The following is a 16,005-nucleotide window of genomic DNA, read 5'->3' as shown; positions in this document are numbered from 1 at the left end:
CCTCATCTCTGGCTCCAATATTCTCAGATTAAGGACCAGACCACCAACCAATTGTACAGAGCACGAAAGTTTGCCAGGAAATGACACTGAGCAAGGGAGTTTATCCCGGGAGCAGATAAACACTCTGTGCTTTCCCGAGTAGCTGGGTAAACAGGACTGCATTCCCTGTCACCTGTACCCTGTATATGGGGAACGGCTCGCCCAGGGAACATGCAAAAACTGGCCCATTCAGATGGACTGGCCACACCCAGAGTATCCGCTGCACCAGATACTCACAAATCTTGGGACTCGGGGAAATTTAGAATTTGATGCTGAGAAATTCCCTTAAACCCAGCGGGAATGTTTAACAGCAACAGCTGATGCCTTTTTCCAAAGTGATTCACCCAAAGTATGATATGGATGAATCTGATCCGCCGGACGTGAAGATTATTGCGTGAAAGCATCAGTTCACCCTTGGGAAACGGATGACGTTTTGGGTTGTGACCCTTCTCCAGTCTGAAGAAGGGTCTATGTCCGAAACGTCACCCATTCCTTCTCTCCAGAGATGCTGCCTGTCCCATTGAGTTACTCCAGCTTTTTGTGTCTACGGTTTAAACCAGCATCTGCAGTTCCTTCCGACACGAGATTATAAATGTTATCGTGTTTTCTGACATGTCCAAGTGGGAGAGTTCTGTCGGGGCTGGGTGTCTAACTCAGATTCTCACTCTGCTTCTGTTTAGATTGGGGAACAATAAACTGGGAGACTCTGGAGTGAAGGTGGTGTCTGCGGCTCTGAGGAAGACCGACTGTAAAATACAGAGACTGCGGTATGTGCCAGATTGCATCTTCATCACTTTCCGATACCGAGCCCGAATTGAACACCTTTGCCACAGGCTGTATGTGTCTCTTGTCACCGTCTCGATGCGGAGCAACTAAAGTACACGCAAAGCAGCTGCGTTCAATCAACTTGTGTTCAGAGAAGGGAATGAAAAAGATAGAAAAATATAAAAAGGCCAGGCAGCATCTGAGGCAAGATTAACAAAGTTAACATTTCTGGTCACAATCCTTCGTCTGATGACGTAGTTTCAAAAATAAATGATAACTTTGTTTAACAGAGACACGGGTTTCATCCTGATCTCGGATCCTGACTCTTTTAATTTTGCCACTCTCCCGTGTATTTATTTCGGGTGCTGCGGTTTGCCTCCAGAATCCAACGACGTGCGGGTTTGTAGGTTAATTGGCCCTCTGTAAATTACCTCGTGTGTGGGGAGTAGTTGGAAAATGGGATAATAGAGAACTAGTACAAATGGCTGGTCAATAGTCGGCATGGACTCAATAGGCCGTAGGGCCCATTTCTACACTATCTTCGAACCAAACTAAAAAATAGAATAGAATAGAATAGCAAATCTGAAATATAAAAAGGGTATTGTTGGAAGAGTAATAGAGTGATACAGCGTGGAAACAGGCCCTTCGGCCCAACGCCCACACCGGCCAACATGTCCCAGCTACATTAGTCCTACCTGCCTGTGCTTGGTCTATATCGCTCCAAACCTGTCCTATCCATGTACCTGTCTAACTGTTTCTTAAACGTTGGGATAGTCCCTGCCTTAACTACCTCCTCTGGCAGCTTGTCCATACACCCACCACCCTTTGTGTGAAAAAGTTACTCTCAGATTCCTATTAATTCTTTTCCCCTTCACGTTGAACCTATGTCCTCTTGTCTTCGATTCCCCTACTCTTGGCAAGAGATTCTGTGCATCTACCCGATCTATTCCTCTCATGATTTTATACACCTCTATAAGAACCCACTCATCCTCCTGCACTCCATGGAATAGAGACCCAGTCTACTCTGCAATTTGAGAAGGAGAAGGTTAAATCAGTAGTGTCAGTGATGCAGTTGAACAAAGGGGACTATGAAGGCATGAGAGGGGAGCTGGCCAAGGTAGACTGGAAAGGGATCCTAGCAGGAATGACGGTGGAACAGCAATGGCAGGAATTTCTGGGCATAATCCGGAAGACGCAGGATCATTTCATTCCGAAAAGGAAGAAAGATTCTAAGGGGAGTAGGAAGCAACCGTGGCTGACGAGAAGTTAGGGATAGAATAAAACTAAAAGAAAAGATGTATACACAGCAAAGAGTAGCCAGAGGCCAGAGGATTGGAAAACTTTCATAGGACAACAGAAGGAAACAAAACGGGCAATATGGGCTGAAAAGATGAAGTACGAAGGGAAGCTGGCCAGTAATATAAAGAAGGACAGTAAAGGCTTCTTTAGATATGTTAAGGGAAAAAGAGTAGCAAAGTCAAATGTGGGTCCATTGAAGGCAGACACGAGTGAAATTATTATGGGCAACAAGGAAATGGCAGAAGAGTTGAATAGGTAATTCAGATCTGTCTTCACTAAGGAAAACACAAACGATCTCCCAGATGTACTGGAGGACAGAGGATAATAATAATAATGGATGGGATTTATATAGCGCCTTTCTAATACTCAAGGCGCTTTACATCGCATTATTCATTCACTCCTCAGTCACACTCGGTGGTGGTAAGCTACTTCTGTAGCCACAGCTGCCCTGGGGCAGACTGATGGAAGCGTGGCTGCCATTCTGCGCCTACGGCCCCTCCGACCACCACCAATCACTCACACACATTCACACACAGGCAAAGGTGGGTGAAGTGTCTTGCCCAAGGACACAACGACAGTATGCACTCCCAAGAGGATGTGACAAGTAAAATGGATGAAGGGGTGCAAGTGGATGTAGTGTATCTAGACTTTCAGAAAGCCTTTGATAAGGTCCAGCATGGGAGACTGGTGACTAAAATTAGAGCACATGGTATTGGGGGTAGGGTGTTGACATGGATAGAAAATTGGTTGGCAGACAAGAAGCAAAGAGTAGGAGTGAACGGGTCCATTTCAGAATGGCAGGCAGTGGCGAGTGAAGTGCCGCAAGGCTCGGTGTTGGGGCCACAATTGTTTACCATATATATTAATGATTTGGAAGAGAGAATTAGGAGCAACACTAGCAAGTTTGCGGATGACACAAAGCTGGGTGGCAGTGTGAACTGTGAAGAGGATGTTAGGAGGTTGCAGGGTGACCTGGACAGGTTGAGTGAGTGGGCAGATGCATGGCAGATGCAGTATAATATAGATAAATGTGAGGTTATCCACTTTGGCGGCAAAAACAAGGGGGCAGATTATTATCTCAATGTGGTTAGGTAAAGGGGAGGTGCAGCGAGACCTGGGCGTCCTTGTATACCGGTCACTGAAATTTGGCTTACAGGTACAGCAGGCAGTGAGGAAAGCTAATGGAATGTTGGCCCTCATAACAAGAGGATTTCAGTATAGGAGTAAAGAGGTTCTTCTGCAGTTGTATATGGCTCTGGGATGGCGGGACTGTCATATGAGGAAAGATTGAAAAGACTAGGCTTGTATTCACTGGAGTTTAGAAGGATGAAGGGGTTCTTATAGAAACATAAAATTATAAAAGGACTGGACAAGCTAGATTCAGGAAAAATGTTCCCAATGTTGGGCGAGTCCAGAACCAGCGGCCACAGCCTTAGAATAAAGGGGAGGTCATTTAAGAGTGAGGTGAGAAAAAAACTTTTTCACCCAGAGAGTTGTGAAATTATGGAATTCCCTGCCACAGGGGGCAGTGAAGGCCAAGTCACTGGATGGATTTAAGAGAGAGTTAGATAGAGCTCTAGGGGCTAGTGGAGTCAAGGGATATGGGGAGAAGGCAGGCACAGGTTATTGATGGGGAAAGATCAGCCATGATCACAATGAATGGCGATGCTGGCACAAAGGGCAGAATGGCCTCCTCCTGCACTTATTTTCTATGTTACTCAACCTCCCCCTGTAGCTCACACCCTCTAATCCTGGCAACATCCTCGTAAATCGTCTCTGAACCCTTTCAAGCTTGACAATAACTTTCCTATAACATGGTGCCCATTATTCTAAATGCGGCCTCACTAACGTCTTATACAACTGCAACATGACTTCCCAACTTGTATACTCACTCAATCAGGCAGGGTTAGTGGACAGTTTGAAGACGAACATCCTTCATCAATGCTGAAATAGGAACATCTGAAAGGGGCAGATCAGGAGCAGGCTGACATTGTGATCAAGAGCTTTTTACCAGAAACGCCAGCTGTTCTACTGACTACAGATGTCACCTGACCTGTTGAGTTTTGGCAGCATTTTCAGTAGAGTGATTCAGCGTGGAAACGGGCCCAACATGCCCACACTGCCCAACATGTCCCATCTACACTAGTCCCACCTGCCCACTTTTGGCCCATGTCCCTCTGGGACTTTTCTGGATTAATTGTATCCGTTGATCTACAATGCGGCAACAGTGGGGTAAAAGCGTGCTTTTGAAGTTGAAAAAGTAGTCAGTGTGGATGTTTTGTGGCAGACTGGCTTCAAAAACAGAATGAACGCAGGTAATCGCTGAACCCACTGCGTACTGCATCCATTTCTAGGGAACCGCTTGACTAGGGGAGTTTTACTGCGGCATAACAGGCCAAGCAAGGGAGAAGCACTAACATGAAGAACAATGGCAGATGCAACGGCTATGCAAGCTCCAGGATGGGGACTTGCGGGGAAATGTGGCTGAGCTTTGCAGTGTGCGTAGATTTCCATGTGTGCATTGGTATCTATTATATTTTTGATTGCACTCTCGTTTGTATCTCTAGGCTCTATAACAATGGACTGAAGCCATCTTGTGCCGAGAGTCTTGCCTTGGCTCTCAATGCAAACCGCTCAATGACTGAGCTCGACCTAGGTTTTAATGAGCTGGGCGATTCAGGATTGAAACTGGTGTTTGCGGCTTTAAGGAACCCAGACTGTAAACTACAGAAACTGCGGTTAGTACTATGAGAAAGATTTTGTGTTTCATCACTGGATATCTGACACTAAATATTGGGGCAGAACTTCTGACTGGACTCCAGCGTTTCTGCCCCATTAACCTGTTTTTCTTACAATAGTATTTTGCAGACTGGGTTACCTGCCCACGAATTAAACGCAGGTTTAGCATGACACAAGTCCACCAAGAGAGTAAACCGGGACTGTTTTAAGAACGGACAGCACACCTCCTCCATGTGGTCAATGCAAGTCAGATGTATTGAAGTGTTTGCAAGTGCGCTGTATTTTTAATTTGATATTTAATGATAGTCAGTTTTCACACCTGGAGCCGGGAGGAGAGGCATGGGCCATTAGCAGAGGTCTGCTGAACTACCATCCGCGGTACATCTGTCCCAAGACCACTGTCCAGCACAGTGTGACCAGTTGCTTCCTTTCTCTGCTCCGCAGGATGGATGGTGCCGGCCTCACTGATTCTTGCACCGAAGATCTTGCCTCGGCTCTCAGTGCAAACTGTGCCCTGACGGAACTAAAGCTAGGATCAAACTCGTTCACAGACCAATCTGTTCCCACTCTTTACCGCCTCATACTGACCCATCGCAATCTGGACACGATCGGGTGAGCCTTTGTGTTAACGCGTCATGGAATAAAGACGCTATGTCTCCCTGGCATTTGAAACATTAATCCCAGTCTCATGTTATTCACATAGTTGTACAATATGTTTATGTCCTCTTTATTCCTCAATCTGTTTCAGGTTGAGATGGAATATGTTCACTTCAGATGGAGAGAATCAACTCATGTCGGTGCGGGAATACAGACATAGACTCAGTATAACAATATGAACATTGCAACATGTAAACCACCGCCTTGGACCAAACAACCTGTCAGATTTCAGAGTTGCAGCTGCGGACCCCGTGTAAAATGTTTCTACTGCGCTGACTCAGGAAATAAACAAAATCAAGCAGACCTCGGTGCGTCTATCAAAAACAATATTTATTGCTTTACCTTTATCTGTAGTTTGGAGCAGTGAATTAAAGAGGCCGCTTTTAGAAGAAAGGTTGGAACAAAATATGGGGAGTCCACTGCCTCAACTGCAAAGATTATCACTCATTATGTTTGACCAGGACGCAAGGAGTAAGTGCTTCTTATGCAGTGAAGAAGACAAGGAACTGCAGATGCTGGTTTACAAGAATAGACACAAAGTTGGAGTAACTCAGCAGGTCAGGCGTCATTGTGGAGAACATGGATAGGTGACGTTTAGGGTCGGGACCCTTCTTAAGCCAAATTAAATTATTAACTGGAGGGTGGTTAGCTGGAGGGGGACATATGACATCTCATTCTCCAAACTTAGTTAAGGTGCATGCGGCAAGGACCTCGTGATTCCAAATTGAGGCGTGCATCTGGGGGTGGGGGGGGGGGGGGGAAAGGGGCGCCTGCTATTGCGGATTCACTGTGAAGGAACAAGGTGGGCCAGGTGGGCGGATCTCCAGCGGAGCGTATCACTAGAGCCTTCAAGATTGGTGTGTTTACCATGTTTGTGAAAAATCACCAAGACAGTGCGGGCAGCGGTTATAAATTGCAGTTACCCGAGGTGGAGAAGCAAAGGTAAATAAGTCAAAATGTGGGAAATATTTAAGATGACGCAAGATAAATCTGCACTCATTGATCATATTGAATGGCGGTGCAGGCTCGAAGGGCCGAATGGCCTACTCCTGCACCTATTTTCTATGTTTCTATGTAACAAGGGTGAAACTTTCAAATCCAAGGATTCTGCAACATATGTGCATTGGAAAGTAGGCCAGGCAAAATATGAGGAGCTCGTGTGCATTTCTTGAAGGATAAAAACTGGAATGCTTCTGCGTCCACATCTGCGCCAGGTGCGTCGAGATGGGGCTCCTAAGGGACCATATTAGGAACCTGGAGCAGCAGCTCGATGACCTCTGTCTGGTCAGGGAGAGCGAGGAGGTCATAGAGAGGAGTTATAGGGAGGTGGTCACTCCAAGACAACGGGAGGCAGACAAGTTGGTCACGGTTATAAGGGGCAGGGGGCAGAGGCAGGAACTAGAGAGTACCCCGGTGGCTGTACACCATGGCAATAAGTACTCATGTGTGAGTACTGTTGGGGTGGACAGCGGCCGGGCCTCCGGTATAGAGACCGGCCCTGTTGCTCAGAAGGGTAGGGAAAAGAAGAGGAGGGCAATAGTAATAGGGGACTCCAGTTAGGGGGTCAGATAAACGATTCTGTGGACGCAGTCAGGAGACTCGGATGGTAGTTTGCCTCCCTGGTGCCAGGGTCTGGGATGTGGCTGGACGTGTCCAAGATATCTTGAAATGGGAGGGAGAGGAGCCTGAGGTCGTGGTACATATAGGTACCAATGACATAGGTAGAAAAAGAGAAGAGGTCCTGAAAGGAGAATTTAGGGAGTTAGGAAGAGAGTTAAGGAGAAGGACCGCAAAGGTAACAATCTCAGGATTACTGCCTGTGCCACGCGACAGTGAGAGTAGGAATGGAGCGAGGTGGAGGATAAATGCGTGGCTGAGCGACTGGTGCAGAGGGCAGGGATTCGTTTCTGGATCATTGGGACCTCTTGGGGAAGGTGTGACCTGTACAAAAAGGACGGGTTGCACTTGAACCCGAGGGGGATCAATATCCTGGCGGGTTGATTTGCAAAGGCTACTGGGGAGACTTTAAACTAGAACGGTTGGGGGGAGGGACTCAAAAAGAGAAAGCTAGTAGACAGTGTGTGAGGCAGGAGGCAAAGAAGGGAAGCACTCAGATCCAACATGTAGGGGAGAAAGAAGAAAAAAATAATAAACAGAATAAGAGGTGAAGAAGGGTTTCTTCAGTCTGAAGAAGGGTTTCGGCCCGAAACGTCGCCTATTTCCTTCGCTCCATAGATGCTGCTGCACCCGCTGAGTTTCTCCAGCATTTTTGTGTACCTTCGATCTTCCAGCATCTGCAGTTCCTTCTTGAACACAGAGAATAAGAGGTGGTGGGTTTCTTAAATGTGTATATTTTAATGCTAGGAGCATTGTAAGAAAGGTGGGTGAGCATAGAGCCTGGATTGACACCAGGAAGTATGATGTTGTAGTGATTGGAAACTAAATATTCCAGGATTTCGTTGCTTCAGGTGTGAAAGAATTGGAGGGGCAAGAGGTGGAGATGTTGCATTGCATGTTAGGGAAGATATTGCAGCAGTGCTTTGGCAGGATAGATTAGAGGGCTCGTCTAGGGAGTCTATTTGGGTGGAACTGTGAAATGGGAAAGGTGTAACAACACTTATAGGGGTGTATTATAGACCGCCTAATGGGGAGTGAAAATTGGAAGAGCAAATATGTAAGGAGATAGCGAATATTAATAGTAAGCACAAGGTAGTGATTGTGGGAGATTTCAATTTTCCACACATAGACTGGGAAACACATTCTGTAAAAGGGCTGGAAGGTTTGGAGTTTGTAAAATGTGTGCAGGATAGTTTTTTGCAGCAATACATAGAGGTACCTACTAGAAAAGGGGCAGTGCTGGACCTCCTGTTAGGAAATGAGGCAGGTCAGGTGGCGGAGCAATGTGTTGGGGAGCACTTCGGGTCCAGTGATCACAATACCATTAGTTTCAATATAATTATGGAGAAGGTCACAACTGGACCAAGGGTTGAGATTTTTGATTGGAGAAAGGCTAACTTTGAGGAGATGAGAAAGGATTGAAAAGGAGTGAATTGGGACATTTTGTTTTATGAGAAGGATGTAGAAGAGAAATGGAGGACATTTAAAGATGAAATTTAAAGAGTACAGAACCTTTATGTCCCTGTTCGGTTGAAAGGAAGTAGTAATAATTGGAAAGGGCCATGGTTTTCAAGGGAAATTGGACACGGTTCGGAAAAAGAGAGATATCTACAATAATAATAGGCAAGTAAGGTGAAAGTAAATCCAAAGGGTTTCTACAGCTACATTAATAGCAAAAGGATAACGAGGGATAAAATTGGTCCATTAGAGAGTCGACAGCTATCTGCAGAGCCAAAATAAATTTATTTTCTTCCAAGGAGAAGGATATTAAATTATGTGAGGTAAGGGAAACAAGTAGAGTAGCTATGGAAACTATGAGATTCAAAGCAGAGGAAGTACTGACACTTTTGAAAAATATAAAAGTCGATAAGTCTCCAGGTCCTGACAGGATATTCCCTAGGACATTGAGGGAAGTTAGTGTCAAAAAAGCAGGGGCTATGACAGAAATATTTCAAATGTCATTAGAAGCGGGAATGGTGCCGGAGGATTGGCATACTGCGCATGTTGTGCCATTGTTTAAAAAGGGTTCTAAGAGTAAACCTAGCAATTAGTCTGAAGAAGGGTTTCGGCCCGAAACGTCGCCTATTTCCTTCGCTCCATAGATGCTGCTGCACCCGCTGAGTTTCCCCAGCAATTTTGTGTACCTAGCAATTATACACCTGTTAGTTTGACGTCAGTGGTGGGCAAATTAATGGAAAGGATATTTAGAGATAATATATTGAAACATCTGGATAAACAGGGTCTGATTAGGAACAGTCAACATGGATTTGTGCCTGGAAGGTCATATTTGACTAATCTTCTTGAATGTTTTGAAGAGGTTACTAGGGAAATTGATGAGGGTAAAGCGGTGGATGTTGTCTATATGAACTTCAGTAAGTCCTTTGACAAGGTTCCACATGGAAAGTTGGTTAAGAAGGTTCAATCGTTGGGTATTAATGGTGGAGTAGCAAGATGGATTCAACAGTGGCTGAATGGGAGATGCTAGAGAGTAATGGTGGATGGCTGTTTGTCAGTTTGGAGGCTGGTGACTAGTGGGGTGCCTCAGGGATCTGTGTTGGGTCCACTGTTGTTTGTCATATACATCAATGATCTGGATGATGGCGTGCTAAATTGGATGAGTTAGTATGCAGATTATACTAAGATAGGTGGAGTTGTGGATAATGAAGTCGATTTTCAAAGTCTACAGAGCGATTTAGGCCATTTGGAAGAGTGAGCTGAAAGATGGCAGATGGATTTTAATGCTGATAAGTGTGAGGTGCTACATTTGGCAGGACAAATCAAAATAGGACGTACATGGTAAATGGTAGCGAATTGAGGAATGCAGTTGAACAGAGGGATCTAGGAATAACTGCATAATTCCCTGAAAGTGGAATCTCATGTAGATAGGGTGGTAAAGAAAGCTTTTGGTGTGCTGGCCTTTATAAATCAGAGTATTGAGTATAGAAGTTGGGATGTAATGTTAAAATTGTACAAGGCATTGGTGAGGCCAATTCTGGAGTATGGTGTACAATTTTGGTCGCAAAATTATAGGGAAGATGTCAACAAAATAGAGAGAGTACAGAGGAGATTTACTAGAATGTTGCCTGGGTTTCAGCAACTAAATTACAGAGAAAGGTTGAACAAGTTAGGTCTTTAGTCTTTGGAGCGCAGAAGGTTAAGGGGGGACTTGATAGAGGTCTTTAAAATGATGAGAGCAATAGACGGAGTTGACGTGGATAAGCTTTTTCCATTGAGAGTAGGGAAGATTCAAACAAGAGGACATGATTTGAGAATTAAGGGACAGAAGTTTAGGGGTAACATGAGGGGGAACTTCTTTACTCAGAGTGGTAGCTGTGTAGAATTAGCTTCCAGTGGAAGTGGTGGAGGCAGGTTTGATTTTATCATTTAAAAATAAATTGGATAGGCATATGGACAGGAAAGGAATGGAGGGTTATGGTCTGAGTGCAGATAGATGGGGCTAGGTGAGAGTAAGTGTTTGGCACGGTCTGGAAGGACTGAGATGGCCTGTTTCCGTGCTGTAATTGTTATATGGTTATATGGTATATGGACGAGTGTAGAAAGTGCTGGAGTGGAGGAAAGCAACAGACTTAGATCGAGTCCCTGCGTGCACCAACTGCGAAGATTAGCAGGCAGTATTGGCAGTCAACTTCAACCTCTCCCAAATCCAATCACAGATCCTCATCTACTTTACGAATATCACTGTGAGCCATAAACACAAGGTGGTGATCCTCAATGTACCGCCCAGTTGCTCTGATATTCACACTCGTGCTCAAAGATCATAGAGTGGAGCAAGATACTCCACTCCTACGTAATCCAACGCACTGAGGTGTAGTACGTAACGGAGTGTCATGGCCGCCATTTTTCAATGCAAAAACGCGGCGTCCGTTATGCCTCAAGCAGTGTAATCCGCGCTATCATCTTTGGTGTAATCACTGTTGTGGGGGAACAGTGTGTGATATAGCTCATCTATCACTTCACATACTTTAGTTAATTTTATTGTAATCTAGGCCCGTTGGGTCCCAGCTTCACATGGGTGGGCTGGTCCCCAACACAATATTCCAATTCCAATATACATTCACACACACACAGACTCACACACACACACATACACCCACCCTCCACCTCACACACACACACACCCACAACCTAACACACACACACACACACACACACACACCCACACACACACTCTCACACACACACAGACTCACACACACTCACACATACACCCACACATACTCTCACACACATACTCTCACACACATATACTCGCACACAGTCACACACACACACACATTCATACACTCACATATACACTCACACACACACACACACACACACACACACACACACATGCACTCACTCACACACACACACACACACACACTGACAAACACACACACTCACAAACATACACATACACTCACAAGCACACACATACACACTCACATATACATACACACTCACGCAGAGACACACACACAGACTCACACACTCACAAACACATACACACATCCTCACTGACACACCATATATGTCAGTAAACTTTCTTGAATACTCACACGACTGAGTGCCGCCTCTCCACTTTCGGGCTTCTGCAGTCAGCGGCACTACCGCAATCAGCGTGACCTCTGCACTTACCTGAAATTACGCAATCAGCGCAACCTGTCCACCAAGTGGAAGTCACGAAATGAGCGGGACTTTTGAACCAAACACAGTTGGACTTAATAAAGCATTTATTCCTTTCAAACACAATCAGACCTAATAAAACATTGCAGTTTCAAACACAGGCAGTGCAGCAGGACAAACAACTCATGGCATTGTCACTAAGGGCTAACAAAGCATTCATTGCAAGTACATTGCAGACTCACATTTCAGTTAATTTACAGCTTAGAATGGGTCATGGCCTCTCCCTCGCAATCTTGCAGTGATGGAGTCACGTCCAGGCATTGGGGTTTTATAGTCCTGCCCCCCACCCCCGGGAAGGGGTGTTTCCTTCATCGCAGTGATTAACAGGCGAGAGGATCTCAAGGTTTTTTAAACACTCATAACTTTTTTATTTTTCATCAATGGGAAAAACCCTCGGGGCCTGCTCAGCGGAGGAGGACTGAGTAAGATGGCCAAAAATAATTTCCATATACGGCAGCGTTTTTCCTAAAATCAATATACAGCACAGACAGGAAGTGGTCAAGATGACAATTACAGTGGCTTGCAAAAGTTTTCATACCCCTTGAACTTTTCCACATTTTGTCACGTTACAACCACAAACGTAAATGTATTTTATTGGGATTTTATGTGATAGACCAACACAAAGTGGTGTATAATTGTGAAGTGGAAGGAAAATGATACATGGTTTTCAAATTTTTTTACAAATAAAAAACTGAAAAGTGTGGTGTGCAAAAGTATTCAGCCCCCTTTACTCTGATACCCCTAAATAAAATCCAGTGCAACCAATTGCCTTCAGAAGTCACCTAATTAGTAAATAGAGTCCACTTGTGTGTAATCTAATCTCAGTATAAATACAGCTGTTCTGTGAAGGCCTCAGAGGTTTGTTAGAGAACATTAATGAACAAACAGCATCATGAAGCCCAAGTAACACACCAGACAGGTCAGGGATAAAGTTGTGGAGAAGTTTAAAGCAGGGTTAGGTTATAAAAGAATATCCCAAGCTTTGAACATCTCACGGAGCACTGTTCAATCCATCATCTGAAAATGGAAAGAGTATGGCACAACTGCAAACCTACCAAGACATGGCCGTCCACCTAAACTGACAGGCCGGGCAAGGAGAGCATTGATCAGAGAAGCAGCCAAGAGGCCCATGGTAACTCTGGAGGAGCTGCAGAGATCCACAGCTCAGGTGGGTGAATCTGTCCACAGGCCAACTATTAGTCGTGCACTCCACAAATCGGGCCTTTATGGAAGAGCGGCAAGAAGAAAGCCATTGTTGAAAAAAACCCATAAGAAGTCCCGTTTTCAGTTTGCCACAAGCCATGTGGGGGACACAGCAAACATGTGGAGGAAGGTGCTCTGGTCAGATGAAACCAAATTGAAGTTTTTGGTCTAAATGCAAAACGCTATGTGTGGCGGAAAACTAACATTGCACATCACCCTGAACACACCATCCCCTCTGTGAAACATGGTGGTGGCAGCAGCATGCTGTGGGGATGCTTTTCTTCAGCAGGGACAGGGAAGCTGGTCAGAGTTGATGGGAAGATGGATGGAGCCAAGTACAGGGCAATCTTGGAAGAAAACCTGTTAGAGTCTGCAGTCTTGAGACTGGGGCGGAGGTTCACCTTCCAGCAGGACAACAACCCTAAACATACAGCCAGAGCTACAATGGAATGGTTTAGATCAAAGCATATTCATGTGTTAGAATGGCCCATGCAAAGTCCAGACCTGAATCCAGTTGAGATTCTCTGGCAAGACTTGAAAATTGTTGTTCACAGACGGTCTCCATCCAATCTGACTGAGCTTGAGCTATTTTGCAAAGAAGAATGGGCAAAAATTTCTGTCTCTAGCTGTACAAAGCTGGTAGAGACATACCCCAAAAGACTTGCAGCTGTAATTGCAGCGAAAGGTGGTTCTACAAAGTATTGACTCAGGAATACTTTCGCACGCCACACTTTTCAGTTTTTTATTTGTAAAAAAATTTGAAAACCATGTATCATTTTCCTTCCACTTCACAATTATGCACCAATTTGTGTTGGTCTATCACATAAAATCCCAATTGTAACGTGACAAAATGTGGAAAAGTTCAAGGGGTATGAAAACTTTTTCAAGCCACTGTATATAGATGTTTTCCCCGTTTCTGCCCATTTTCCTCCCATCCTCCTCCCCAGCCCCCTCCTTTGCGTAGTTTTCCCTTGTATTGTATTGTGCAGTTTCCCTTACAGTACACACACACTGTGCACTAAATTAAATTTAACATATATAATTATATATATTGTGGCGTGGACTGGCAGGATTCCAGCCAAAAACAAGTCGGACACAGGTTGTGTGCTCTAGACGTGTTAATTCTTGTGCATACTGCTCCGTCATCCTCAGCTGACACGGGCCTGCTGACCTTCCTCTCCACCACTGCTCCGCCCACTTGCCTGCACGCAGTCTCCACAGCCTTCCCGGCTGCTACTGGACCCACTGCACGGCTCATCGCTGGCTCCCGTGGTCACCTAGCGGAAGGTGAATGTGAGTCGCTGCTCATTTCTGCTGTTGGTCCCCGCTGCTCCAAGCTTCGGGACTGTGCCTCACTTGTGGTAGGCTTTCTCCACTCTCGGCCGTCTCCCGCGACCGGGCTTTCTCAGCTTTCTTCCCCGACCGGGCTGATTGTTCCCGGTTGGGCTGAAGACTCAGCTTCTGTCGGTGGCTCTCTGGACCTGTCCGTGGCCTACACGGTACTAGGCCCCCACCCGACGTCTGTGGCTGCTTCTTGGGCTTGACTGTGGGCTGCACAGCCCTGGATACATTCCAGGTAAGCTGACACCGTGCTCGGTGACCCTTACTGCCCCTACTTGTTTTCCTAGCTCTTCCCTGAGCTATTGCCTCCCGTTCCTACCTTTTTTTTCTTTTTGACTTGGTGCTGTTCCACTTGTTTCCAAGTACTACTTCTATTTTTAACTTGTTTTCGATTCTTCTTGCTGGCCTTGTTCTTATCTTCGTTCTTTTATCCTCGTTGCCAATTGTTGTGTATTCGGATTCTTGGAACAGACTTGAAATAAGGCTCGGACACGGGAGTAATCATACAAGCTTCTTTACTGCAGGACGCCACCTTGAGTCTCCCGTGCACATGCGTACTTGCACAAGATATCACAAGACACTAATTACATATGCTAATTGTCACATACCTAACATTCCTCCCCCTTTAACTTGGAGGCAGGTAACACCATTTCTATTACATACCTAACACTCCTCCCCCTTTAACTTGGAGGCAGCTAATACCATTTCTATTACATACACCGCACTCCTCCCCTTTTAAGTCCATTTCACCTGTATGGTATATGGTATTTTCCTACCCACCATTGAATAATACACTGTTGCACAATATTAATACAGTATTATACTTAAACCAAATACATTAACCCTTGCTTTATGAGTTATCACTTTCTGGTTCATATATTCCGCTTTGTAGGTGGGATCTGACCCATGGCTGCAAGTTTCCATTTTCTAGCAGCTTCCTCTACTGTTCAGTTTCCCTTCTCTGATTATTTATCTGCTCTTGTTGTTTCATGAGATTCTGCAATGCATAACCCTTTGTCCATTGCTCAGTGAAGGAGGGTCCATGCTGGACTATACTGAAGTGTCCTAATTGTAACCGGTCCTGCATACTTTTGTCTTGACCGACCAGCCTCTCTTCTTTAGACTTTTCTATTAGCAGCTTTCTACTCATTGATGGCATCCAGGCCATCACGGACTATAGACCCACCAACAGCACCCCCACATCCAGCAACGCCTCCTTCCTTGAGGAGCTTAACCACTTCTATGGCCGCTTCGACAGGGACAATCTAGAGACAGCTATCAAGGCTGTGCTCCCTGCTGATCACCAACCCCTCACACTCACCCCCTACGACGTGTACGTGGCACTGAGTTGGACTAATGCACGTAAGGCTGCTGGCCCTGACGGCATCCCCGGGCGCGTCCTCAGGGCCTGTGCTGCGCAGCTGACAGACGTCTGGACTGACATCTTCAACCTGTCACTTGCCCAAGCAGCTGTCCCCACGTGCCTTAAAACCACCTCCATCGTGCCGGTGCCAAAACACTCCACTGCGGCAAGCCTCAACGACTTCTGCCCAGTTGCACTTACTCCCATCATCACCAAGTGCTTCGAGAGGCTGGTCCTGGCACACCTCAAAGGCTGCCTACCCCCCACATTGGATCCCTATCAGTTTGCCTACC

At 45.6% G+C, this 16,005-nt stretch overlaps 1 protein-coding gene across 2 annotated transcripts in view; it reads left to right on the top strand.

Annotated features, from left to right (window-relative positions):
* Window positions 1-5,823, top strand: part of LOC116991321 (NACHT, LRR and PYD domains-containing protein 3-like) — a 38,696-nt gene extending 32,873 nt beyond the window's left edge. For both annotated transcript variants that reach the window (XM_033049845.1, XM_033049847.1), the window contains exons 7-10: window positions 720-806; window positions 4,671-4,841; window positions 5,287-5,454; window positions 5,591-5,823. In XM_033049845.1, coding sequence (XP_032905736.1) covers window positions 720-806; window positions 4,671-4,841; window positions 5,287-5,454; window positions 5,591-5,678 — 514 coding nt within the window. In that variant the 3' untranslated portion in view covers window positions 5,679-5,823. The remainder of the gene's footprint in view (window positions 1-719; window positions 807-4,670; window positions 4,842-5,286; window positions 5,455-5,590) is intronic.
* The last annotated feature ends 10,182 nt before the right edge of the window (window positions 5,824-16,005 follow it).

The sequence above is a fragment of the Amblyraja radiata genome, chromosome 33 (genome assembly GCF_010909765.2).
Source record: "Amblyraja radiata isolate CabotCenter1 chromosome 33, sAmbRad1.1.pri, whole genome shotgun sequence".
Classification (NCBI taxonomy): Eukaryota; Metazoa; Chordata; class Chondrichthyes; order Rajiformes; family Rajidae; genus Amblyraja; species Amblyraja radiata.
This window is presented reverse-complemented; position numbering and strand designations above follow the sequence as displayed.